The sequence below is a fragment of the Theropithecus gelada genome, chromosome 8 (genome assembly GCF_003255815.1).
Source record: "Theropithecus gelada isolate Dixy chromosome 8, Tgel_1.0, whole genome shotgun sequence".
NCBI lineage: Eukaryota > Metazoa > Chordata > Mammalia > Primates > Cercopithecidae > Theropithecus > Theropithecus gelada.
In genome coordinates, this window is record NC_037676.1 from 132,469,096 (window position 1) to 132,497,006 (window position 27,911).

Sequence of the window (27,911 nt, forward strand, 5' to 3'; positions counted from 1 at the left end):
GGGCTGCAGGTGCTGCACGAAGATCCAGAACCCTGACCCCCGAGCCCTCTACTCCAAGGTGTGGCCCTATCAATCTGCCTAGTTTGCTCTTCCCTTTCCTGGAAAAGCATAAAAAGAGAAGCAGAAAGTTGCTGGCTGTTACCAAGTTGTGTAAACCCCTGGCGCTGCTTTTTATTCAATTAGAATAATGTTTTCTTAGTAACCAAACTACAGTAGAAACTGATTCTTCTACCTGGCTCCCTCACCAAGAATGCCACCACCACTTTCAAAGGCAAAATTTGATTTTCTTTACTATATGAATTAGGTTTTCCAGCAATTTCCTTTAGATTTTTCTTAGACTTCTACTCCTTAAAGGGGAGTGGGTGTGGAAAAAGGGCTGTAGCTTGAGGTATGTATATGGGAGTAGCTTAATCAGTACTTCTGCTTAGGGTAACAGCACAACCAGAGCATGAGGTGACAAGGGCAGGATATTGTAGAAGAGCAAAGACAATGGGTTCAGAGACACAACGTTTGGCTTCAAGTCTGTAACACATACTAACAGTGTAAATGAACAAGTTACAATCTCAATTTGCCTCAGTTTCCTCATCTGGATTAAAGGTACAGTAACCACAGGATTGTTGTAATGTCTTCAATGAAATAATCTATATAACGCACCCACCAAACTGCCAGGCTCATCAAAAGCATTCGATAAATCTCAGCTGGTTTTGTATGGAGATGAACAAATGAATTAGGTGAGCAAATGCAGATGATGAATGCTGGCCTGAATGGCCACTGAGCTGTGTGTATGGCACATATACACACAGTTGAAAGGAACCTGCAGTGTAGCAAAGTGTAGAGATGGATTGGTCCAGGGACCTTGGAGGTGATGACTCTTGACTTAAGCCAAATACATTTGGTCTCTTGGAAACTAAAGCAAGATACCAATGCGAAAACACCCATCTCAGAGAAAACACAGCTTTCTGCCCGAGCCAAGTCCTTTACCAGTTATTACCAAAGTGAATCGTCAGAGTCTTGTTTTGCTTCCTCTCTTTCTACCACACCACACTTTGAGCAAGGCCTCCAGTGAAAGTGCAGGCAGTGCTCAGAGGGAAGGAAAACCGAGGGTGCTCTTCTGAATAAATGAGGTTTATGTAATCTAAGATTTGCAAAAATATCATGGATTTCTTAAATCCAAAAGCATAGAAACATTAGAGCCTAAGTTCAAAATTATTCTTTCCCAAGTTTTTGAAAATAATAAATATTTCTATGTTCAACATTTATTTTCTTTCAGATTTGCTTATTTGCTGTGTAATATTAATTCAATGGCATACATCGCCAATTAGAAAAACTGTCAGGAAGACAGACACACACACACATCTGTTCATTTATTGTGACAGAGAAAAAGAATATTGCAATTGGCCAAATAGGTTAATGGAGTGTAGAAAGGTAGTTTTCATTTTTCAAATAGGTTATCTTCATCTGTAAACTAACCTTTTGTATCTAATGGATTTATGACAAATTATCACCTGAGGCCATAGAAGCCTATTTGTTACATGAATAACTGACCTAGGCTGAGGACATCTTGGGCCTGAGTTCTGGATCCTTAAAGGAGATAAAAGTACAATGCCAAGAGACTGGGAGAGAAGAGGGAACAGCTCCTCTTCTCCAGGGCAGGGCTAACTTGGAAAAGCATGATATAGTTTTCCTTTGGCACCTTTCAACCTCATTGTACTCCTTTCTCTGGGGACTTAGGAGGATTAAATTATTTCACTGGGTGGCCCTCAGAGAAATAATTTCATCCCCCAAAACCAACATCAGTCCAGGTGGTGTTACCCAGAACCTTTCTAAGTGTGCATATGGTGTGAGGGCTGGGGAGGGTGTTGCAGCACAACATGGGGATGCCTATACATGACTGCCTGGCAAATAGTTTCCTCCACCACCCCCATCTCTGGGTCTGCCTCCTGGGGCCAGCACCTCTAGTGTCTCAGATCTTTAGGGATTCTTCCTGTCATTTACCTCGGAAACCAGAGACTCCCTAAATCTCAAAATCCTTTTCCTGGTTGGGGGTTAAAAGGATATGGGGAGTTGAGGGAGGTTCATTATTCATAAATCAGAAACCAAAATGCATGATCACCTTCACACAAGTGAGATATACTTTCAATGTGTATTTCCAATGTACGTTCGACACAGAAATCATCATTATTCTTTTAGCCAATCAAAAAGCAAAAGTTGCTAAAGGTAATCTTTAAAAAAAAAATCAATGGTAGAGATGTGGAAGAGAACTCAGGTTAAGCAGTTTCTCTCTCAGCTTCAATAAATCTACTCTATCAGCTGGGCCAAAGGTACAAATTCCAGGAATTTCACAATGGGATTTTCTTTAAGCAAATCCTAGGTGACTAAAAAGCTTTTTAGTTGAGGTGTAGAAGTCACTTAGGTCTAAAAAGCTTTTTTTCTTTCTCACCCCTAGGACGAAGGATTGAGGGGGAAGGATTATAGAAATGTTCTCCATATGACATAATATTTTGGAAAGGCTGTACTTCTTTTTACTCACATATGTAATGTCTTACCAGGTTTTTCAGCAGTGTGGACAGTTCCTTTGTAAGAGTAGAAAACTTGACAAACGCAGTGCCAAGGTCGGGGTTGTCTCGACTTAAAAAATTACTCCCAAACTTATCAAGAACTTGTGCATAGTTTTCTTCATTTTGTACATGATCTAAAAACAAAAAAGAAGAAGAAAGGAGACTGAGCTATTATTTGCCACAATGAAAAGTTATTTTGAATACCGATCACTACAAATTCTCAAAATGGAAGCATAAACTGCATCAATTATTTATTGCACACATCCCAAAGGTTAGGTTAGGAGTACACTAAATATTCTAACTCACTCTACTAAGGAAGATTTTCCCTTTTACTTTTACTTTTTTTTTTTTCTTTTGGAGACGGAGTCTTACTCTGTCTCCCAGGCCGGAGTGCAGTGGCATGATCTCAGCTCATTGCAACCTCCACCTCCCAGGTTCAAGTGATTCTCCTGCGTCAGCCTTCTGAGTAACTGGGATTAAAGATGCGTACCACCAGGCCCGATTAATTTTTTGTATTTTTCACCAAGTTGGTGAGGCTAGTCTCAAACTCCTGACCTCGTGATCCAACTACCTCGGCCTCCAAAACTGCTGAGATTACAGGTGTGAGCCACTGCGCCTCGCCTTACCTTTTTTCATTTACAGAATTTAGTTCATTTATAGTCCAGTTAATCCAGTAATTCCTCATAGGTTGAGGGGTCAAATTACATCCCATTTTCAAGCAATTAAGAAACTGTGAGTGACTGGGTATGGTGGCTCCCGCCAGTAATCCTAGAACTTTCGGAGGCTAAGGTAGGCAGGTCGCTTGAGCCCAGGAGTTCAAGACCAGCCTAGGCAGCATGGCGAGACCCCATCTCTACAAAAAATTAACAATTAGCTGGGTGTTGTGGCATGCGCCTGTGGTCTCAGCTACTTGGGAGGCTGAGTTAGGAGGACTGCTGGAGACTGGGAAGTCGAGGCTGCATTGAGCTGTGATTGCGCCACTGCACTCCAGCTGGGTGACAGAATGAGACTCTATCTCAAAAAAAAAAAAAAGGAAAGGAAAAAGGAAAAAGGAAAGGAAAGGGGAAAGGAAAAGAAAAAGGAAAGGAAAGGGAAAAGGAAAAGGAAGAAAGAAACTATGATTATCTGAAAAAGGAGAAAATTCTCCTTGGAAAAACAATCTTGGATGGCAAAAGAAAAATTCATGTGTCCTAACAGGTTTCTTTCCCTGCAACTAATCTTCATTTCCTTTAATTTTGTCTAAGTTCCAGGTCTGAGGAATAGTATTTGTAAAATGCTTTTCACAGTCCATCTCTTGCTGCAAAATGTTCAGAATTGGATCAGATGAATTAGGTGCACATGAGAAATATTAACTGGTGAAATTTTCTCCTCCCTGAGCTTTTGTTTTCCAATCCATAAAATGAGGCCAATAACTACCTTACAGAATTGTGGTACTGATGAGCTGACATAAAGTATATAACAGTTTCTTAACAGAGCAAATACTGCATAAACAATAACCCCCCACTGCCTTGAAACATGTTCTTCATCTGGCTTCCAGGATATTACATTTTCTTGAGTGTCTTCTTGCCTCATGACTGGTCGTCTCCACTGTCTTTGCTGGTTCTTCACCTCTCTGACCTCATCATGTTGAGGCCCCTCAGTCTTGGCCTTTTCCTCTCTATTTTTCCTTACTCTCTTGGGATCTCAGTCTTACGGCTTTAAATACTTTCTATCAGCTGATAACTCCCAAATTGATATCCCCAGCCCAGACAAACCCACTCTCTGTTAATATGTTGAATCTTAACATGTCTAAAACCAAACTCTTGATCTTCTTCCCAAACCCTCTTTTTCTCACAGTCCCCTATCTGTGGCAATGGCAAATACACTCTGCTTCTGAAGTGGTCTCTCTGTTGCTGCTTTTGCTTCCCAGTAGTCTGGTATTGACACAGCATCCAATGTAACACTGTTATATTGTGCATCAGATCTTGTGACTCTTGTGGCAGACATTACCACTTGCCATGGATATCCAAGTTTCCAATCCTTGCAGGGTTACAGAAAGGAGTACTGCATTTCCCCACACTCTTGAAGTAAGGCAGGAAATATGGCGTGCACCACCCAAGGCCATGTGAGTGGAAGTGATGCATACCACGTTCTCTTGGAAGCATTTCAGATGCCTGTACTCAACTCTCCATCTCCCTCCTCTGTTGTGCTGCACAGAGAAGCATGAATTTCCCTACATAGTATTTACAGAATGAATAAGTGAATAAACAGATATTTATCAAAGTTGTATCATTAAAGGCTTTACAATAAATGATTTTTCTTCATAAAGTCTTCCTTTAGTTGGAAACAATCCTTCCTTGCCCACAATTCTCTGTACTTCTACTGCAGGATTTTCTACCACATTCTATCATATATATATGTATATATACACATATATATGTATGCACGTATATATTCGTGTATATGTGTGTGTATATATGTACACACACACACACATCTTTTCCTACCACCAGACCGCAAGAGGCAGGGATTACCTATGGTTCACTTCTGCATCCCTACCCAATGGACACTGCTGTAGATCTTTCAGTGAGCTGGACTTTCAAAGCTGTGGCTTGGTTAATATTTGTTGACCTGGATTTACTGAATTCCTTTTCAGGAATTTAAGAAGCATCCCCTTCTGAAACAGCCTAGGATGTTCAATAATTGAGACCAAATTTTTAAATTTTGCTTTCAAACACACCTCAGTAAGTGCATGGGTGCAATGGGCACTCATGAAACAGAACATGAGTCTGGATTGGGAAATAACCCAGGAAGTCTAAATACCATGAAGGAAACAAGTGTTACAGCAGTCCAGTGAAATGAAACGAGGCCCTAGCCAGCCTTCTAATCACCACATTAAAAATTCATGGTGCCTGCAGTGGTTGTCAGCATCTCAGGCTGAGATATTAAAAAATGCAGCTCTGGTTACTATCCAAGTTCACTCAGAGAAGCAGCTCAGAAAAACACAAAGGCCACACCAGCTCAACCAAGAGAACACACGTGTCACCCTCATGTGCTGGAGCTACTCCTGATACCTTATGTCTGAGGCCAAAGAGGTCCCACCTTACCACCAAAACTCCTACCTCATCTGATATCCTCTTCTGATTTTGGAGACCTATGAAAAAAGAATTCAGCTGTCTGTTCATTTTACCTGCTCCCAAGGGAAGCACCTCAGTAGTAAAAATAGGTATACAGGCTGTTTTCTTGAGACTATCAAATATTTCAAGTGAAAAATATAATTTGTTAGAGTAATCGAATATCCATGTATGCACCACTCAGCTTAATAAATAAAATATTAAAGAATGATCCCCTATTCCCCTACTTCTGTCCCTCTCCCCAATTCCAATCTCTTTCCTTCCCTCCCTAGATACAGCCATTATTCTCAATTGAAATTTCATGTGGAGGTTAGAAAGAATTATAAGAAGCTCTCAGTCTATCAGTGATGACAGACTCATTGAAGAATAAGATGGACTTGGCTAAGGGCTAAGGCAGAGACAGGCCATGGGAAGAAGGTGCTGGGAGGAGCTGAGAACCTTCTGTGACCCAAATGCTTATGCTTTCTACAGTCTCATATTTCACCCTCACTAGTTCTGCAAGGGAAGAATTATGCTTATTAGGTAGATGAAACATGAAATGTGACGTGAGTGAAGCGGAAGACTAGATAAGTATAGGCTAGGTCATGGGTCCTGTATGTTTTGCTAATTCCACAGCTGAATAACCACGTAGTTTCTTTCTCTATACATATGCATATGTATGTATGTATGTGTGTATATACTGGCATATATATGTCTCACATATATAAGTATGCGCGTGCGTGTGTGTGTGTGTGTGTGTGTGTGTGTATAAAAACATTGCCTAGCTTAGAGATATAACAGTTTAGTAAGACATATCTTGGGGTAATAATAATAATAATAATAATCCTATGAAAATAAAAACGATAGAAAATTAAATGTAAGGTGCTTAAAATAGTGCCTGACATGTGGCATGTGCCCCAAAATGTCAGCTACTGTTACTGCGATATACCCATGACTACTTATAATACAGAGAAATGTCTGTAATATCAAACAGAATAAAAACACAGGTCTCACGTCTTAACTATTTTTTTAACATACTGTATTATAAAGTTATCAATGTCAATACTAGAAAGATCACACACACGTCCCCGAGACACACACCTGTGTACAAAATTAAGGGTTTACCCAGCAGATTTTCAACAGGCACAGAGAGTGAGACAGCACAGAACCATGATTCTGGTGGAGGAAATAGCAAGGGCAACGGCAGAAGGGATGAACACATTGCAGAGTACATTCAGCCATCTGAGGGGAATGTCAGTTCGGAGGTATAGGGAAGAGGAGGGAAAGAAAGCTGCAGTGGTGGAGCACTGCCACAGGAACGAGTGTGTCTGAAGGAGAGGGACTGGTAAGGCAGAAAATGGCCCACTCACTTCAAGAGGTTTTAGAGAGCAGGATGCAGCTCTGTTTTAAGATCTTTACTACATGCGAGCACTGGGAGACTTTTGGGCACACAGTACGGTGGAGGCTAGGGTAAGTAGGTGAGAAAGAGACTGGATAGAAGAAAAGAACACAGAAAGAAATGTGATTCATCCATGAAGAAGAGACATTCTTTCACAATATTCCTAAGAAACTTCTGGCATCCATGACATTGTTGCAGAAGGCAAGATAATTGTTTTGTTGTTGTTGTTAAGACAAGGTCTTGCTATCGTAGACCTGCGTGGAGTGCAGTGGCATGAACATGGCTCACTGCAGTCTCAACCCACTGGGCTCAAGTAATCCTCCCAACTCAGCCTCCGAAGTAGCTGGGACAACAAGCACATGCCATCAGGCAAGGCTAATTTTCAATTTTTTGTAGAGATGGGGTCTTGCCATGTTGCCCAGGCTGGTCTCCAATTCCTGGGCTCATGTGATCCTCCCACCTTGGCCTCCCCCAAGTGCTAGGATTTACAGGTATAAGCCACCATGCCTGGCCTGCAAGATAATTCTAAGAGCTAGGTGAATCCTTTCAGTTCAAACAAGAATGAAATAATACAAGAATAAAATCTGGTCTAGTTTTCACAACTAGACCAGAAAAGGCCACTTCATCAGGATTTCAACTGCCAGCATTTCTGTGGGGAGATGACTAATATAAACTAATCACCGATTTACTACTGTAGTATTACTATTCCAGTAATAATCATGATTAGAGCTAGTTTATTGACTGTATGTTATTGTATTAAGCACTTTAGATACAATACATTACTCCATTCACTCTTACTAACAGTCCATGAGATAAGTACTATTACCATCCAAGTGTGTAGATACAAACACTTACCCTTGTTCATACAGCTCATAAATAAGGGAATTTAAATTAGAATATGCCACCCCAAAACAAACCACTTCAGCATAACTATTATTTTGAGCTTAAAGCAATTAAGAAACAGCAAGGTGGCTGGGTGCAGTGGTTCATACCTGTAATCCCAGCACTTTGGTGGGCTGAGGTGGGCAGATGGCTTGAGCCCAGGAGTTTGAGACCAACCTGGGCAACATGGTAAAACCTCATTGTATTAGTCCATTCTCACACTGCTAAAAGACATACCTAAGGCTTGGTAATTTATTTTAAAAAGAGGTTTAATTGACTCAGTTCAGCATGGCTAAGGAGGCCTCAGGAAACTTACAATCATGGTGGAAGGGGAAGCAAACACATCCTTCTTCACATGGTAACAGCGAGGAGAAGTATGAGAGAAGTGCAGAGTGAAGGAAGGAAAAACTCCCCACAAAACCATCAGATTTTGTGAGACCTCAGTCACGACGATGAGAACAGTATGGGGGAACAACCCCCGTAATTCAATCACTTCCTATGAGGTGGGGATTACAATATGGATTACAATTCAATACGTGGGGATTACAATTCGGATTACAATTCAAGATGAGATTTGGGTAGGGACACAGATCCAGACCATATCACTGGTCTCTACCAAAAATACAAAAATTAGCCAGGCACTGTGGTATGAGCCTGTGGTCCCAGCTACTTGTGAGGCTGAGGCAGGAGGATTGCTGGAGCCTGGGAAGTCGATGCTGCAGTGAGTGGTAATTGTGCCACTATACTCCAGCCTGGGTGATGGAGTGAGACCTTGAACAAAGAAAAGAGGAAGAAAGGAAAGAAAAGAAAGAAAAAGAAGGAAGGAAGAAGGGAGAGGAGAATGGAAGGAAACGAAAGGAAGAAAATATTCTGCCTAAAAGTAAGGCATAAATCTCCCTTTATAAAGTGTTTCCCCCCACCTCCTTTCTAGGAAGAGGAGAAAAACCCTTGTCACAAGAGATGAAATGTCAGCACCAAGATGAACCTGCATAAATAAACCTTGTTAAAATAATCCCTATCATCTATTTGTTTCCCCCTTATATTTATCTTCCCTATAATTTACTGCCCTATAATTCCTAGAAACCTCTTTTTCTCTGTCTTGTCACTTCTCCACAATTTTCTGCCCTTTGCTAAAATGGTATATAAGCTCCTAGGCCTAGCTGCTTCTTCGGGGTTTTTAATTTCTTTTCTGTGAGGCCCCTTATGTCCATACTAAATAAGCCTTTTCTCCTGTTAATTTGTCTTTTGTCCATTTAATTTGCAGATGTCAGCCAAGAATGTTTTTTCCCTCCCCTACACTCCACATCCTGAAGTAGGACAGGCCTAGGTTCAAATCTTAAGTCTATCATTTACTGTCTGTGTGGTACCTTGGTCAAGTAGCTTTATCTTTCTAAACCTCATCCTCCCCATCTGGAAAATGGAAATTATAATGGCATTTACCTCATAGAGATGCTATTAAATATAAGATATTGCATGCCAAGTGCCTGGTACACGATGAGCTCAATAAATATTTATAATGGCAATGACACAATGATGACAACCATACCAACTATTCAACTTTGGCCACTGCATTGGAGCCAGCCTTTTACCCCGTGGACAGGAGGCAGAGGCTTCAGACAACGCAGAAGAGTTTCTATCCCTAGGGATTGGCAATAGCAAATACCTTAGGAAGACATTAAAATTCAATACTCTTTAAACTTTCTTTGTATATTCATCCAATGAGGCCTTCCTCAAAACTTTCAGAACCATAGCAATTATTGAATAGTTCTCTCCCTGATGGGTTTGTCTAACTAACACCATGTGTTATATCTTACCAAATTGAGCAATTTTCACAAAACCTCTGGACTGGACTGCCTGCCAACCTAACCTTTGATTCTCAGCAACTCTAATTATGGCTGCTACTTATTAAGCACTGACTATGTAGAGGGATTCAATCACAGTGAATATCCTGAAACTCATGTGATACTCCCTCAAGGCAGTTGCCTTATCGATAAGAAAAATGAAACTCAGTGGTGAGGAAAGGATTAGATCCCACTTCATTTGATTCCAAAACCTATCCTTCTCCACTGACACACTCAGGAAAGACTATCGTGGATACCAGAATATTGTGTGCCACAATATCTATTCAGAATCCACTATGTGAAAGACTTGATGACAAATAACCAGGAACAAAAAGGTAAATAAAACAAGACTTCCTGTCCTGTAATAATACTGACAAAGTAATAATAAAGATAATTATTTGCAATTACAATTTTTGATTAATGTGCCAAGAAGTACGCTAAGTATTTTTCCTGCGTTATCTTGTTCAATGTTCACAATTTAGAAACCGGTTTAGAGTAGTTAAGCAAGTTGCCCCAATGTCATACAGATAAGAAGCAGTAGTGACAGGCACTGACCCTAAAGCCTGTGCTCCTAACTAGTGTACTTGGTTAAGTGTAGGAGCCTCTAGAAGTCTTTTAACTTTAGCCAGATGCCAAGTGATTGAGAAACCTGAAAATCCAGGTCTTAGTTCCAGACTCTACCATGTCAGGAGACTGAAGCTCCTAGGGGCCTTAATTTCTTCACATATAAAACAGGTCTAATAACATCATCGGCCTTGCAGATTGGCCACCAACAGGTAAAGGTGTCAAAATTAATACAAAAGCTCTTTTGGAAAAACACAAAAAAATTATAAAACCACAAAGGATTATTTTTACTTAACGGGTATAATAAGGCCTTGAGAATACTCTCATAAATCCATCCTAAAGAGCATTCCAAACCACAACCAGGCAAACCTAGACATCATTTGGTGAAAGATCACACAGAACACAGGCCTCAGTGACACAGAGACTGGGGTCTGAATCCCCACTCTGGTTCTAACTGGGCATATATAACCTTGGAAATGGCACTTAACTTATCTGGGCCTCAACTTCATACGTGAAATGGGACAATGACTATAAGGTATATGGCATGAGTCTAAAAATACCTTTACTTCTGTTAATTTCATATACCCTAAAATTCAGAGCTGAAGTTCTGATGCTAATGGATGCTAATTTAAACATGGTATTTTTTGGAGGATTCCAGGACATATAAGATGACTGTGGATCAAATTCCACGTTTTCTGTTTATAAACTGTGATCTAGGGCAATTTATATATCATCTCAGACTCTGTCTTCTAAGGTGTAATTAATACCTACTTGATGGGGTTATTAAGGGAAATAGATGAGAAAGACTATGAAGTGCCTCATCTAGTATCTGGTATGCAGTGGATGTTCATAAGATGCTAAGTACCATTCCACACTCCAGAGTCTTACTTCCTTAATTTCCCATACTCTTTCCTGGGAGCCTAGCCTCTCTTCCAAGGTCTTTACGCATGTTCTCCTTCTTAGTTAAGAGTCCAGAGGAACACATGATAAACATGTGTTTATCATCTTATCCTTATGAACGAGGAAAAATCTTCCAGAGGCTAGCTGGGAGACGTGCGTTATTACACTCCAGTCATAAAACCTATCCAAAGTTCTCCTGTCTATAAGTTCCATCACAATTTCAGGACTCACCCTGACTTTCAATGTAAGTGTAACCTACCAAGCATCCTGTTATTCATTCTCTTCTTAGCCTCTTGACAAGCTGGGGGTCCCAGCTTTACACAGTTACATGTTCAGTTCCCAGTGCTGGCCCTGGCACATAGTGAGTGCTCAGTAAAATGCTCACTGCATATAGTGGATTCTCATAAAACAAGCCTTTTTCCTTCTTGCAAAAAATACTTACCAGCAGCCATGTGATAGCCATATAAAATACAGTGAGTTATAATGTAATAATAAGCCCATGTAATATGTGACATAAATCATAGCACTGCCATAAAAGGGGAAGTGACAAATTCTTTTTATATTATCCTATACATATTTTGTAGCACTAATCACACTTATAAAATATTTAATTCTATTTGTTTTTAAAATTATATAAGTAATTCATATGCTATTACAGAGATATATAAAGATAAAATTATAATTTCCTTTCCCCTCTTCCAATCCCATCCCCTTAAAATAAGCAAAGTTAATAATCTGGAGTGTATCTCAGTGACATCTTATGATTTAAAAAAACATACATACACACACAGACACACAAATATAGGTGTTTTCACCCCTTTCTCCCTTTTAAAAAAAATAAGTGGGATATTACATACGACCACCATGGCTTGCTTTTTTCCTATGGAATAAAAATCATGAAATTTAATATAAGTAAATCTAATTATTTTAACTGTGATTATGTTCCATAACAAATCCTCCTGCTGAGAGGATACTAGGTTTTCTGCAGCTTTTGCCATCAAAACACAATGCTGCAATAAATACTCTTATACACAAGCTGTTACATGCCATTACTTTACCGCTGGAAAAATATATTCACAAAAGCAGGATTGCTGGGGGATAGTGTGTACATTTCAAATTTTAATTAATATTCCCACATTCTTTCCAGAGAAGCTGGTTAAAGCAATTCACATTCCCAGCAGCAATGCACAGGTAACAGGGGCTAACTCTCTTCAACCATATCAGCACATAGATGTTACTGTTCTTTTTTAATTCTGGCCACATGTGTATAAAAAATTGACTATAGTAAGCCTATCTTTTTGTATTTTATTGTCCATTAACATTTCCTTTTCTGCCTGTTTACATATTTAGCTTAGTTTTCCAATGCTAGTATTTTTCCTATCAGTTTCTAAGAATGTCTTGTACAAGGGATAGAAACTTTTATAATATGTGTTGCAAATATTTCTTCCATTTATCTTGTAACTTGTTAACGGTGCCCTCTGCCATAGAGAAATTTAAAAATGTCATGTAATCATATATATCAATCTGCATGCAAAAGACTTTTTTTGGTTTCCTGCCTTATGTTCCTAAGCCTTCTAATAGTTAGTATTTTAAAAAACACTTAATCTTTAACCCAAAACAATGTTTATATAGCACAGGAAAGGGTTTATGAAAGTAAGTTATTAAACTTTTTAAAGTTTTATTCACTTCAATATTTAAATAATACATCTGCAATGAAATTATCTATATGGCATGAGAAGGAGTTCTAACTTTTTTTTCTTTCTTCTGTATGAAAACATACTGCTATTTAAGATGTCCTATAGAAGGCAACTATTTAATATTTGATTTAAAAAAAGAACACAGAGACGACACTTGAATGGAGCGGATTAGGTTTCATAAGAGAATATAACTGAGCAGAAACTTGAAAAATGAATAGTTGTTTAACAAGTAGACTTGGGGTGTGACAAGAGGTAGCAGCATACCATACAGGTACCATAAAGTACTCAGGAATAATGAAGCCAGTGTTTGCTTAGGTGGACTGAGATAAACAGAAACTAACATGGAGTCTTTGGTTGCCTCAGAGTTTACCACCTTCAATCTAGAGCTAGGTAGGTTAAGATTTTGTTTTGTTTTAAGAGAGAGGGCGGAGCTTGCAGTGAGCTGAGACCCGGCCACAGCACTCCAGCCTGGGCGACAGAGCGAGACTCCATCTCAAAAAAAAAAAAAAAAAAAGAGAGAGAGGGTATCTTGCTCTGTTGCCCAGGCTGTAATGCCGCAGCATGGTCTAGCTTGCTGTAGCCTCGATCTCCTGGGCTCAAGTGATATTCCCACTTCGGCCTCTCTAGTAGCTGGGACTACGGGCATGCACTACCACGCCTGGCTTTTTTTTTTTTTTTTAAAGAGATGGAGTCTTACTATGTAGTCCAGGCTAGTCTCAAAATCCAGCCCTCAAGCAATTCTCCCACCTCAGCCTCCCAAGGTGCCGTGATAGGTTAAAGTTTTAAAAGCACTGCCCTCTGTTCCTGTTCATCATCAGATAGTTGCTCAGATCCTTTTTGCCACACCAATCCATAAACTTAGTGCCGCCTGTCCTGTGACCCGGAAAAAATTTGTTTTAACTTTACAGACACCATATTATTGGGGAATGAGGGCTGGATTTTTGGATCTAAGCTCTTTATTTTCTTATCTATAACACTAATTTGGAAACAACTGCTGATTATGAGCAAATTATTTCACTTCCCTGAGTCTCTGTTTCCTTACATTTTCCCACCACCACTAACTGTATTAGTCTATTGTTAAGATTAAAGACAAAGTCCTTGGAGGCAGAAAGCCTTGTGGACATTTTTAAAAACTGCTTTTCTCCATGCCACTTTGGATGATTCATTTCTATAATTTCTGAAGGTCATTTTGAATTTGGAGTTGTTCTTTCAAAGTCCTAGCCAAGCCTCAGCAAGAGTCTGGCCCCAGCCTCTGGAGTGTTATCTGGAAACTCAGCATGCATAGTCTCATTTCTGCAGCACTGACAAATCCATTAAATAACAGAGCCCCAAGAAAAGATACCCAAAGAGTTCCACAGAGCTATTACTCAGGATTTAAACAGCACCTGAACATCACTCTCCTATAGCAGAAGTAGAAATGTTCTCTCTTCTGGCTTCATCATACAGCCTTCCTACCTGCCAGAAGTACACATTACACTTCGGTTTACTGATGGCTCTGTAGGTAATTGCAATGCTTTGAGATCTGGCCCCTAAAATAGGTAGCAAAGATACAACCAATTCCTCCCCTGCTTCAGCCTCCACAGTATAACCACCCAATGGAGCCAACCCTTCTAAATAAATAGGTGTTTAAAAATAGGACCCCGTATTTTACGACTAATTCACAAACTTTCACTAAGCACCTACAAAGGGATACAAAGGTTATTTAGTGTTTAGAATTATGGCCTTGGGTACGACCTTTAAGTCCTTCTGAGTTAGTTTCTTGGCTTATAAATTATATGTAAAATCGAGATAATAAAACCTCATTGGGTTCTTGTTCTGCTAATGAGGTGGTAGCCTAGGACAGGACTCAGCCTGAGCAGCTACCCTCTGAACCAGTGCTCTGCAAACTATATTTTGTGGTTGTTTTTTTGAGACAGGATCTCACTCTGTTGCCCAGGTTGGAGTGCAGTGGTGCAATTACAGCTCACTGCAGACTTGACCTCACTGGTTCTGGCAATTCTCCCACCTCAGCCTCCTGAGTAGCTGGAACCCCAGGTGCATGCCACCATGCTCAGCTAATTTTTTTTTTTTTTTTTGCAGAGATGGGGTTTTGCCATGTTGCCCAGGCTGGTCTCGAATTCCTGGGCTCAAGTGATTCGCCTCCCTTGGTCTCCCAAAGTGCTGGAACTACAGGCGTGAGCCACACTGCACCTGGACTCTCTAAATTATTTTTAATCATCAATCTCTGTCAGTAAAACATTTCAAAGCATTTCCAATCAATGCTTGTATGTTTATTTAATCAATTATATATTACTATATATTATACTATATATAACATAGTACATATTACATATAACATATTGTTTATATAAATCACTGGTTCTGATCTCAATGTCAGAGGTTCCAAAAACCCCTGAAATTGACTGAAATATTTTGCTTTTTAAGATTTTTTGTTTTAGGTTCAGATAACGTGTGTTGTCTTTCTGAGGTTTACTAAGGGGTCTATCTATGACCCCACAATGTTCAGAATTAGAAGAAATGTTAGCTGTATCTGAAGACAAAGCTTCTTGCCCTTTCGCCAACTCAGACAGTTGGCGAGTCTGAGACAAGGGCAACAGCACATGTGCGATCAAAAGGGGCAGGTCTCTTTGGATCAGTCGCTATAGAAATGCAGTATTGTTAGAAACTATCAACTCCCCTTTGGGTATAAACAGGGCATTTTAGAGGCTACCAAAGTATCTTCATCTCATTTCATAAACAGACCAGAAAAAAAATCATCATCTCTGTTTCACTGGTAGAAAAACCAAGGTCCTGAGAAACGAAGGACTTGTTAAGAAATACTTAGTTACTTCCTGTCAGAGCAGAGATCACATCCCAGCTCTCTACCTAGGAGCATCCCAACTCCTCACTGTACAGGCAGCATAGAACACTCCCCAAAACATGACCTCAACTAGGCTTCTCCACTTCAGAACTCTGGGAAAAGGCATCACCCTCAAATGTGGACAAGTAAGATAATGAGGACCACAGTTCTCTGTGTTCTACAGATGTGCAGGGTACTCCAAAAGTGTGTGTTTGTGATTCAGAATATACACAATGGGCCAGGAGCAGTGGCTCACGCTGGTAATTAGCACTTTGGGAAGCCAAGGTGGTGAACTGCTTGAGCCCAGGTGGTCAAGACCAGTCTGGGAAATACGGCAAACCACGTCCCTACAAAAACCACAAAAATTAGCCAGGCATGTTAGCAAGTGCCTGTGGTCCCAGCTACTCAGGAGGTTGAGGTTGGGAGGACCACCTGAGTCTAGGACGGCGAGGCTGAAGTGAGCCAAGATCATGCCATCGCACTCCAGCCTGGGCAACAGCATGAGACCCTGATTTAAAAAAAAAAAAAAAAAAAAAAAAAAAAAAAGATCTAAATAATGGAAAAAACAAATCTTTAACTTGAAAAAAAAATTTAAAAAGACATGTGCCTATTATTTTTTTCTTTTAGCTCATCTGATTTTTCTACAGTAAACACATTAATATCACACTGCACTTTTACAATGGGGGAAGAAACCAGAAAACACCAGTGAGAGAAATCAGCACGGGCTGTTCCAGTCCCCTCAGCACCCATACTGTTCTCCATAAAGAAAAAAGTACATGTTTGATCAATTACCCGAGACATGGAAGATCTGAAAATATCCCTGTTGCCTGTGAATGCAACAGACAAACTGGCCAAGCAAAGTCATCCTCTATCAACCTCTAAATGTTCTGTTTTATGGTACTGATTATCAATGAAAACCACTTCAGAATCAGGCACAATCTGCTTGATTTGCATACCCAAATGGGGCATCACAAAATCAATAAGTAGTTATTCTTTCTTGCTAAAGGCTTAATTGGAGAAACCTCTCCAGTCGTAAAAATAGACATATAAAAATTCACGTTGACATGTGAACTAGAAATAAAATTAAACACACACATATGACTGCTTGTTAGAGGTTGTCATGGCACAGTTGTTTTCAGAGGGCAGATTCTTTGCCATGGTTTAAGTGCAACAGCTTTATACAGGAAAATACAATCCTACTTTAATGAGACATAAACCATTTAAGAATGATGAAAATGCAATTGGAAATAAGAGGCAGCAAGACATAGGTAAAGTCATAGAATCTTGACTGTAGTTGTCAAGAAGGGTCTGTTTAAGGCTCAAAGGTGGTTCCTAACAGTCATTAATTTGAATCTTTATGTAAACAGTGAAAATAATTAATTGAAGACTGAAAAGCACAATGGACTCTACCTGGCACATAGTAGGTATTCAACAAATGGCATCTATTATTTATTTTTACCAAAATAAATCATTAAAGCATAGAAACACATTTCTATATTCGCCTTTAACAGAGCAAATTTGTTGTTCATCCCAAGGCTTAAAAAAAAACCCCAAACTAGGCTGGGCGTGGTGGCTCACGCCTGTAAACCCCAACACTGTGGTAGGCAGAGGTGGGTTCAAGACCAGCCTGGGCAACATGGTGAAGCCCCATCTCTACCAAACACCACCTCCCTCCCACACACAAAACAAAAATTAGCTGGGCATGGTGGCATGCAACTGTGGTCCCAGCTGCTACTCGGGAGGCTGAGGAGGGAGGATCACCTGAGCCTGGGAGGTCAAGGATACAGTGAGCCGAGATTGCGCTACTGCACTGCAGCCTGGGCAACACAGTGAGATCCTGTCTCCAAAAAAAAAAAAAAAAAAAAATACACCAACCCCAAACTAGTGGTCGTGGGATGAGTACTCACAAATTTATTTAAAACTACTTATCATGATGTATATTCCCCAAAGATAGAAGCACACATCATTAAAAAACTAACTCATTTTAAGTAAAATGAGAGCACTCATTCTACAACCAGCAAAATAGAGGAAGTGCATACACAGGCTCATACACGCAGTGAATAGCTTCTAATTTCAAGTAAAAGAATATGCGAGCCAATAACTAGGATCCAAAAATTGAAACTTTCTAAGAAGCCTGGGGTTTTAATATTATTCTGGAAAGAGACACCGATTTTTAAACAGCATTCTTTTGAATCCCTCCAGTTTATCCCCACATAATTTAAGGAGTAATGCTCTCCTGGGTTAGTATATTCACTTTTGGGGGAAAAAAAACCCTTCCTTGACCATTCTGAAGGAACTCATTATTTTAATTTGTTTTCACCTCCCAAGGAGTAATAATAGACCCACAAGAATGCAAAATGCCTTGAAGGCCCAAAGAAATTTGTTTAGATTTTGCTCAATCATGGTATTTCTATCTAAAGCCTTTTAAGAGCTTAAGAATTGTTATTTTTATTAATCAATTTACTATAATTCAAAAAGATTTTTAAAAAAATCTGGTTATCCACAAAATTGAAAACAGCAAAAAAGGTAAAATTTCCTAGAGACAAGCTGCTTTTGTGCACCTTGTGACATTTTATTCTAATCTATTATACCTCTTACATATGCCTGTTAAGAGAATTATTCTCCCCACTGAACACCGCAGGATTAAAATAAGCATTACCTGACACCACGGTAAGACACCGAACCTAATTACCAACTCTAGTTACAACTGAATTCACACTATACCTTCAAGTTTGAGGAAATGCTTAACTAAAAAATAGCTCAAATGAAGCTGTTTGGTTACAAAAGCATTTGCTTCCTATCCATTGATAAATTTAGTACTTTACCTTTACAATCCTAGATTTCCTTGTGCACTATGAGCTTTTTCTTAAAATACATAATTTAACAAAATGAAAAACTGCAGAGAACACCACACATTTTTTGCCTTAAAAAACACAAATACTCTCTTATAAAACTACTACTTAATTCTAACTGGAAGGGAATGGGAGACAAAAATGTAAGAAAATAAGAAAATCAATGGCTGTCTTTCTTGTAATGAAAAAGCTACAAAACTGTTTATAACAATTCAGCTGTGTTTTGAAAATAAGACTTTCACATCATATGCTTATGATCAAATTATATACCACTATCATTTTTTTCTTGCCCAGAAACATTAAAGGATTTACAAGCCTCAACTTTCAGACCAACAATGTTATAGATTCTAAGGGGCAGCATGTGTTACCAATAAGCTATCATTTATTCTGAATATATCCTGGCATACATTCTAAGGTACCAGCCATATAATAATATGTTCATTTAATTTGAGCAAAAAAAAAAAAAAAAAAAAAAAAAAGCCAAAACTTTAACACAGAAAAAGACCTAGTAGCAGGAATATCCTGAGTTCCTATTCCCAGAAAAAAGTGTATACCTGTAACTGTGTTGTGTGAGAATGTATCTGTTCAAAAAGATTAATGTTTTCAACCTAACTCATTTGGTAGAACAGAAAACTCAGTATACCCATGCTTACTATGAACCACATGCTTCCATTTGTAAAAGTGTCACACTGTGTTTTTTAAACAATACTGAGAAGCAAACAGTAAGCTCTTTTCTCAAGCCACACCTGACTTATGTGCATTCACATGCTTATGCTTCCGAGGGAATGCCAGCCCCACTCCTACTGTACTGACCCAGGGTCTCTCACAAAGATCAAGATCAAGATGCCAGCCAGGGCTACAGTTGTCTGAAAGTTTGCCTGGGGTTAGATTTGCTTCCATGTCTCACTTGCATGGCTGGCAAGTGTGTGGTAGTTCTCCATAGGACTGCTTGAGTATCCTCAATATGGTAGCTGGCTTCCTTCAAAGAAAATGATCAGAAAAAGAATGGAAGGACCAGGTGGAAGTTATCTTGCCTATGGACTGGCCTTGGAAATCACATGGCATCACTTCTACTACATTCTATTCATTAGAAGGGAGTTAATAACTCTGGTGATACATTCAAGGGGAAGGGGGATTAGGCTCTATCTTTGTAAAGAAAATTGCCCAAGAATTACAATAAATTAAAACTTCCACAGTGCCCAAGAAACTAGTCATTTTAATCATACATTAGCAAAAGGGCAAAAGGAGGGAGAAAAGGGAAAAGGGAGAGGGACCACTAAGGCAGACTTCCTAAATGACAATCTGTTTCACAGATTAATAATGTTAAAACTTCAAAACTTAGAGAATAACACAGGAAAACTGAATAATTCAGCGTGGAGAATTTTCCATTGGTCTAAGCAGTTCACAGAATTGAGTTTTGTTTTGTTTTTTAAAATGTCCTCATACACAACAAGGAAAAGTGAGACACAAATTCCCAGAACAATCTTGAAACTAAAGGGCTTGCATGGAGACAATTTGTTAAAAAAACAAAACAAACAACAACCACCAAAAACCCCTCATTTTTATACTGTGTACTAGTACTGATAAAAGTTTATGTGTAAAAATAGCACATTTTAAGAGTAACAAGCTTCACAATGTTTAGCCATCTTTCAAATCACTTTGTGAAGTTGAGTGATTGGTAATCTCCAACCAGAAATATAGAAATGCTTTTAAAATGTTCAAAAAGTATCCCATGGGTTTTGTATCACTTAAGCATTGTGAGAAAACAAGAAAATTATGAAAATGCATTGGGAAACAGATAGCAGGGTTCAGCTTCTTGTGGTTTCTCTGGATGAGGCCAAAAGCCCTTGCAGGGAAACAGCTTGGATTCCACTGAGCATGTATCATGGAAAGCTATGCAACACCACTGTTTTACTCATTTAGTCATTTTTAAAGAATTAAATGTCATAGTGTTGTCCACAAACCCAGCTATACTATACTTGCTCATGACTTCAGAAACCCTATCAGGCCTCAATAGTCTGTGAGGAACCTGGAGGGATCTGAGTTTGTCCCTATATTTCTGAGACAGGACCATGGTAATACTATTTGTGGTCTCATCTGGGAAACACCAAAGTCATCCCACAGATTACAATGCTGGGAGTTTTCATTTGATGGATCCATTCATGAATATTCACGATTAGTGAATATTAATAGCTGGTCTCAGAGAGCTTCCCAGGTAGTAACCCATCCAGCCAACATGTAGCGATTCATTCAACCCTTATTGAGCCCCTGCCATGTGTTAGGTAGAAGACAAATACAGAGTACCTGTAAAGAGCAAAGCTGGGGGCAGCTGGGCTCTCTTTCTGTTATTTGCCAGGTATGGTACCCTGAACAAGTTATTCTGGCTCTCTAAGCTTCAGTTTCATTATCTATAAAATGAGAACAATGGTACTTACCTTATCGGCTTGTTTGGCTTAGCCTAGTACAGCATAAATACACAACGAATATCATTTCCTCCAAGTGGTCCTCCCTTAGTACCTTCCTCATACTACCTCAGATCCTTCTTCCTATTTCACCCTTTGCACTTTGTAAGCTTTCTTTTATAGCACTTCCTAGTTTCTAGTTATAAATACTTTCCAGTTTGATGATCTGAGTAACATTTATCTCTCCTCTACTGGATTGTAAAATCCATGAAGGCAGAGACTTTGATATGCCAAACACCTAACGCCCAGAACAGGAGAATATAATAGGTGCTCAATAAATACCTTTTTGAACAAACTAATAAATTACCTTGACAAATGCATAAACTACGAAGATGAAAAACATAGTACTAGTCTTATCAAAAAGCTCATAGGCCAGTGCAACAGTTCTTTTTTTTTTTTTTTTTTTTTTTGAGACGGAGTCTCGCTCTGTTGCCCAGGCTGGAGTGCAGTGGCTGGATCTCAACTCACTGCAAGCTCCGCCTCCCGGGTTTACGCCATTCTCCTGCCTCAGCCTCCCGAGTAGCTGGGACTACAGGCGCCCGCCACCTCGCCCGGCTAGTTTTTTGTAGTTTTAGTAGAGACGGGGTTTCACTGTGTTCGCCAGGATGGTCTCGATCTCCTGACTTCGTGATCCACCCGTCTCGGCCTCCCAAAGTGCTGGGATTACAGGCTTGAGCCACTGCGCCCGGCCTGCAACAGTTCTTAATTTTAGCTGCAAGTTAGAATCCGCTGGGGAATAACATATTTTTTAATCTCAATAGCTAGGCTCTACTCTGGAACAATTCTAGGGTAAGGGTCTGAGAGATCCCTGTTTTTGTTTTTAAGAGTTCTTCAGGTGATCCTAATCAACAAAGGTAAGACTCATTATCTACTCCAAGAGAGATGGTTAATAATTGCAATACAATGGGATACATGTTCTCCTACAGTATCAGTCTAAAAGAACTTCCTGTGATGATGGAGAAGTTTCTATTTCTGCACTATCCAGTATGGCACCCACTAGTCATATACGGCTGTTAAATTCTTGAAATGTGGCTAAAACTGAAGAACTGAATTTTACATTTTATTTTAATTCATTTAAAATTTAAAACCATATGTCACTAGAGGCTACTCTAATAGTACAAACCTAGAAGGAGGGCACACAGAACCCCTAATCCAGACTGGAGAGATTCAATGTTCAGTTAGCTGTGCCACTCCCATCCACAAAGAGGGTGCAGTCTACTGGAGGAGGCTGTACCCAAATTACACATATAGCCCTTGAACTCTCTCCTCTTTACATCCATACAGGAACAATCTCTCCCTTCTGTCATACCCAGGGCAGCTGTGATCAAGGAAATCCTTTAAAGAACAGGAAGAAGCATATCCCCCAGTAGAGGAGCCTTTGTATGAGCTGTTGAGTAATGTGGTCATTGTGGCCAAGGGATGAAATGCATCTTGAGGGAGAACATTTGGAAAAGAGTCACATGTAGGGGGCCTTCAGCACAGTAAATACAGCAGCATCTCACAGCTGTAAAGCAAAGATCTCCTTTTTGCAGCTCACAAGTGTAGAGCCTCAGGCACAAACCATCATCACATTACAGAGAACTGACCGTTATTCCTGAGACAAATAATGGTTCTCATTAAGCTCTTTATAAAATCAGGCCGGTCAAATGTTATATGTGGAATCACTGAATTAAAATAGAGAAAGCACTCAAGCATTCATCTAGCTGTCCTTTTCCCCCATCTACCATTTGTTAAGCACCTACTATGTGGCAGGCAGTGTATTAGGGGCCTTAGATGGTCTCTCCTTTTGTCCATACAATCCCCTGCACATTAGATATTATTTTTTTAATTTATGGTAAGGAAGTGTAAGACTCCTGGAAGTTAAATAATATACTTGACTTGAACCAGTATAACAAAGCTAGGATTCAAACTCAGACTTAGACTACTTGAGTTTCTCTCTTTTTTAAAAGGGTATGCAGTGTTCTATTATATATATACTATGGTTTATTTAATAAATCCCTTTTATTTTCTGCTCTTCCAAATCACAACCAAGGCTTCAGTGAACCTCCTTGTATATAATACTTTAAATATATTTTTATTGGTATATAATATACATACCTACAGAAAAGTATATAAATCCTAAGTTCAGCATCTGATGAATTATCAAAAAGTGAACTTTACCATGTAACCACCACTAGCATCAAGAAACGACAATATCAGCACCCCAGAAGCCCGCTTTGTGGCATCTCCTAGTTATTTATCCCACTCACCTCCCGAAAGAGCTAATATCAAATATAAGGGCCTATCACAGTGTAGGAGTTCATTGAAAAAAATGCTAATGGCAGAAGTTATAAATTAGGTATATAACTTAAGCCAAGACCTAAAACAACATTTGGTCATAACTACATGACCATTAGTTATCTACATTAATGGGAAGTTAGTGTTTTATTGGATATAAAGAAATTAGGGAGCAAAATGAAGGCACCAGGGTGCAAACTGTGTTAACAATTAATACTACAGAATGTCTCAAGGCCTGGGGGGTTTAAAAAACAAGAGAATATTAGGTTTCCAGTTTCATTTGGCTAGTGATTCCCAGCTCTGATGAGACGGGAGGGCCATAAAGTACCTGAGGGTTTTGGCTTGTTCACGTTCCATTCAGCTCAATAATTTCATGATGATAAAATTAAGAGGAACAAGCATTTATTGAACTCCCGTAACCTGGCAGACCCTTTTCAGATATGAGCTCATTAAATCCCTTCAACAACTTTTTAAATACCACTATCCTCATGTTACGGAAGAAAAATGGAAGCTCAAGAAGGAGAAATAACTAGCTCAAGGTCACCTTGCTAATAAGAAGTGGATTAGCAAGGATGAAAGCCCGTATCTGTCCAACTTCATGGCCTGCGCTCTTTCTATTATAGTCTGCTGCCTTCCCTCCCAGGTTTTCTGTTAAGTTACAGACCACTGATTTCTTAGAGAAGTAACCTATTGGTAGGTGAGGTGGTACTGCAATAGTAACAAAAGATGTGAGTGAGAAACTCTGAAATCCATTTTATGTTTCCAAGCCTCTCTTCTACAGTGCTGGAGCCTACCATTTTTTGTGGTTACTCTGTTTTTTTTTTTGTTTTTTTTTTTTTAATTTGGTTTGTTTCCTCTTACTCACTGATGACATACTTTTGACTCCAAGGTGACAAAGTCACTAGACAGTTAAAACATTTAGTTACATAGGTTATCTGGCACACCTTCCAACAAAAGAAAAGATGATAGTTCACAGGTCTGTTGAGGTCTGAATTTAACTTTGCCCCCTCCTCCCTAACTTTTTCCACGACCATCGCCAATATTGATTTTCAAATGTGTACAGGTACACTGAAGAAGGGAAAAGATTCTGATGTGTTTAACTGAAGCCACTGAGTTACAGGTTGACCAAATTCACACAGAAATTTTATCTATTTCATGTCACTTGTGACAAAATTACTCATAACTCTATTAAGCACTTAAGGGTATAGTAAAATCCACTGCGACTAATGCTTTCTCTTCTTTCTGTTTTGGAAACACTAATAGGCTTGGGCTGATAGTCGAGATAAGAGAAAAAAAGAGAAATTTCTTTTACCTACTTACTTTTCCATTTGCGTCAAGTTTCCTATAAACTTAACATCTTTTAAATAACTAAGAAAACTCTGTAGACATTATTTATAATTCATGTTATCTGATTTTTAGTAAGTGCTTACCTTGACCAGAATTATATATTGCTTTTACAGACTTCTTCACTTTCTGAAGGGCTGTTCTATCTTGGTCTAGAGCCTAAAAGAGAAAAAAGGGGGAAAAGATATTAGAAGATTTGGTAAATTAAAAAAAAAAAAAAAAAAGAAAAATTCATTTGTAATTGCATTTGTTTTCCTGAGTACCAGAGCAACAGCAAACTGACATATTCATTAACAATGAATCATTTCAGACTGGAAGTCCCTGGGATCTGGGTAGTTATAGTTTCAGGAGAAGTACAGTCATTCCACAAAGCTCAGTGTGTGAAATGGATAGCATTCTAGTCAGTCAATTATCATGCTAAATTACGCACAAGAAAGATAATACAAGACACCTAAGAAATCTTAAGGCTTGTATTCTCTCATGCATTTACAATCTGGTAAGGAGAAAAACCAAGCATAGACATGAATGGCACAATACCCAGGCAAGAGCACACTGTCATTTTATCACCTAAATGGTAATTTTAGCCAGAAAAATGTTTCAAGGAGTATAATGAGTAGGAATGACCTGAAGAGCTTTTCACAGTGCTTTTAAGTTTTGGGATTTCTTTTAGTGTTAAAAAAAAATACTTATGACATATGGCAGTTGAATTTTAGCAATATTTTAATTTAAAAAAACAGTTTGGAAAATGCCATCATGATGCTGGTAACGCTTTTAAATTATTTCTTAGATGATGAATCAACACATTAATCTACTTGTGGTACAAGCAGGGGGCTTCTAGGAGTCTATTGTTGTTGATTCTTAATCCAGGTACAGGATATACAATTGTGTTTAGTTTGTTAAAATTCAGCAAATTGTGCATTTAGGATATGTACTCCTTTCTGTACGTGTATTACACTCAAAAAACAAGTTTAAAAGGGGGCATAGTCAATGTACTTGGCACACTGGACTAGCTTCTTAAAACAATTTTAGGCCCCTTTCTGCTACTTCAAGGGTCTGTGGTCAGCCTGGGAACCCCCAGATGATATGTCAAGATTTGCAGGGCATGAGCAATAACAGTAATAAACTGCATAAATAAAATTTTAAAACATTAAATGTACACTCACATCCATTACATCATCTAAACCTTGGAACTTCAGACCAGAAAACTGAAGCTCGTAGAGGCTAAGTACTTCCCTGAAGAAGCTGAAACGGATAAAAGCAATGGTAGCAGGCACCTACAATTCCCCTTATGCAAAACGGTCTTTCCTACCATTTTCCTTCACCTCTTGTTCTCTAGACCCCAATGTCTGGCCGGGTACGCACTAGACTCATACTGGACTCAATGACATTCCTAGGATTTCTGGGCTTGGAAACAAGCTCAGTCCCTTTCTGGTCACATCAGCTTAGGACTGCCAGTAGTTCTGTTTCTTGATGTAAGGAAAAATGTGGCCAGACAGAATGACACTAACAGAGACACAGTTACAGAGAAAAGAGGTAGAGACAGTCCTCTGGCATCCGAGTTTTTGCTTCCAGCTGTTTCCAAGGCATATGTCACTGTTAACCTTCCTATAGTCTGAGTACATGAGACAACAAATTCCTTCTGTCCTAAGCCAGTTGAGCTTGGAATTCTGTCACTTGCAACCACAGGTCCTAAATAACACTAGAACTAACATTTACTGAGCACTTACTAGACATGAGGTATAAAACTTATTATATTTATAAAACATATCAATTATATAAGATATATATGCTTTCAAATATTTTATCTCTTTGAATTGCATCTTTATAGAAATTCTGTTAAAGATCATCTTAATTTTTCAGATAAGGAAATGTAGTAGACCTTCAATAAATATTTATAGAAAGGGAAGGCGAGAAAGGTTAAGTAACTTTCCCAAGGTCACAGAGGCAGAAAATGATAACATCACATTCCACGCTTATATCTACCAAATCCCAAAGTGTATGCTTTCTTTACTGGGATGTTGAGACACAAAACAGGGTTTCCAGACTGCAAGTCTAACACTATTTCCACCATACCCATCACTACATTCTAACTCCGTATCTTGTCACATCCACTGCCCACCTGTACTTCTGTTCAATATCTCCCTTTAAATACACTTATATCTCTTTTAAAAAATTTAAATGACTGTATTGTAAAGAGCTAAAATAAATGAAAAACCATGATCATTTACCATTGATAGGAGATACCCTGAAAACTACAATGTACCTCTACCTATACAAAATGCTCCTTGGCTTAGGATCTCAAGTCATCTCACATACCTGTCATGCTGCATGTCATGCTTAAGGAAATGTTTTATGAGACATTTCAGGGAAGAGACAAATTTTGTATTACTGAAAAGATTTAAGATTTGCACTGTAGAGGAAAGAGGGAAGATAACCAGTATTTAACAAACACTTGGTATAAACCAGAAAGCATGCTAAGAGGTTTACATAGATTATCTCAGTTAATTCTCACAAAAGTCCTAGGAAATAAATATTATTATTATATCCATTTTATGAATGAGGAAACAGAGGCTTGGCTTAGAAAGGTTAACTTGTCCAGGGTAGCTGAGCTGGAATTTGAACCCAGGTCTCTGACAACACAGAGCCTTATCTTCTAACCACTACCTAATTCTGCATTCTAATGATATCTGCGATAAGCTGAGACTAAAAACAGTCTCATCATATGGGGGAGGTGGCAACTACATACCAGTTTTGAGATAAACCTGAGTTTTAAAAAAATATGAGACATTTAGATGGAAAATGATGCAAATAAGCATTTACTTAAAAGTAAATTTACTTAAAAAATGGGTTTATTCCTAGATGAACTGTTTCTGTGATGTCATTTTTTTAAAATGCTAAAAATAGTCATTAATTTTTTTCTATACTTATGATTGTCCTTTTTCCCTGATAAAAAACCTTGGGCCTCAGAGAAATTAGTTAGCTTGCCAAGCGTCACATACCAAGTAAGGAAGAGCCAGCCTACGCTTTTTCAACCATGCCATCTAATCTGTTGTGGAAGGCAAGTCCAAGTTTCCCCTGAATCTTAACATTTCTTAATTACTTTCAAGAAAGAAACAAAGACCTGCTTCTGGAGGAAAATAACCTATCGGTTATCTTTGCGGGAATAATGACCAAAAAAGGTGACTGTAGTCTAAGAGAAATTAC

The 27,911-nt window shown here is 38.9% G+C and overlaps 1 protein-coding gene across 5 annotated transcripts in view; it reads right to left on the bottom strand.

Moving 5' to 3' along the window:
- ASAP1 (ArfGAP with SH3 domain, ankyrin repeat and PH domain 1) overlaps positions 1-27,911 on the bottom strand; it is a 399,692-nt gene that overhangs the window by 170,213 nt on the left and 201,568 nt on the right. For all 5 annotated transcript variants that reach the window (XM_025393739.1, XM_025393735.1, XM_025393737.1 and 2 more), the window contains 2 exons: positions 24,794-24,866; positions 2,547-2,692 (listed from right to left, as the gene is read on the bottom strand). In XM_025393739.1, the coding sequence (XP_025249524.1) occupies positions 2,547-2,692; positions 24,794-24,866 (219 nt within the window). The remainder of the gene's footprint in view (positions 1-2,546; positions 2,693-24,793; positions 24,867-27,911) is intronic.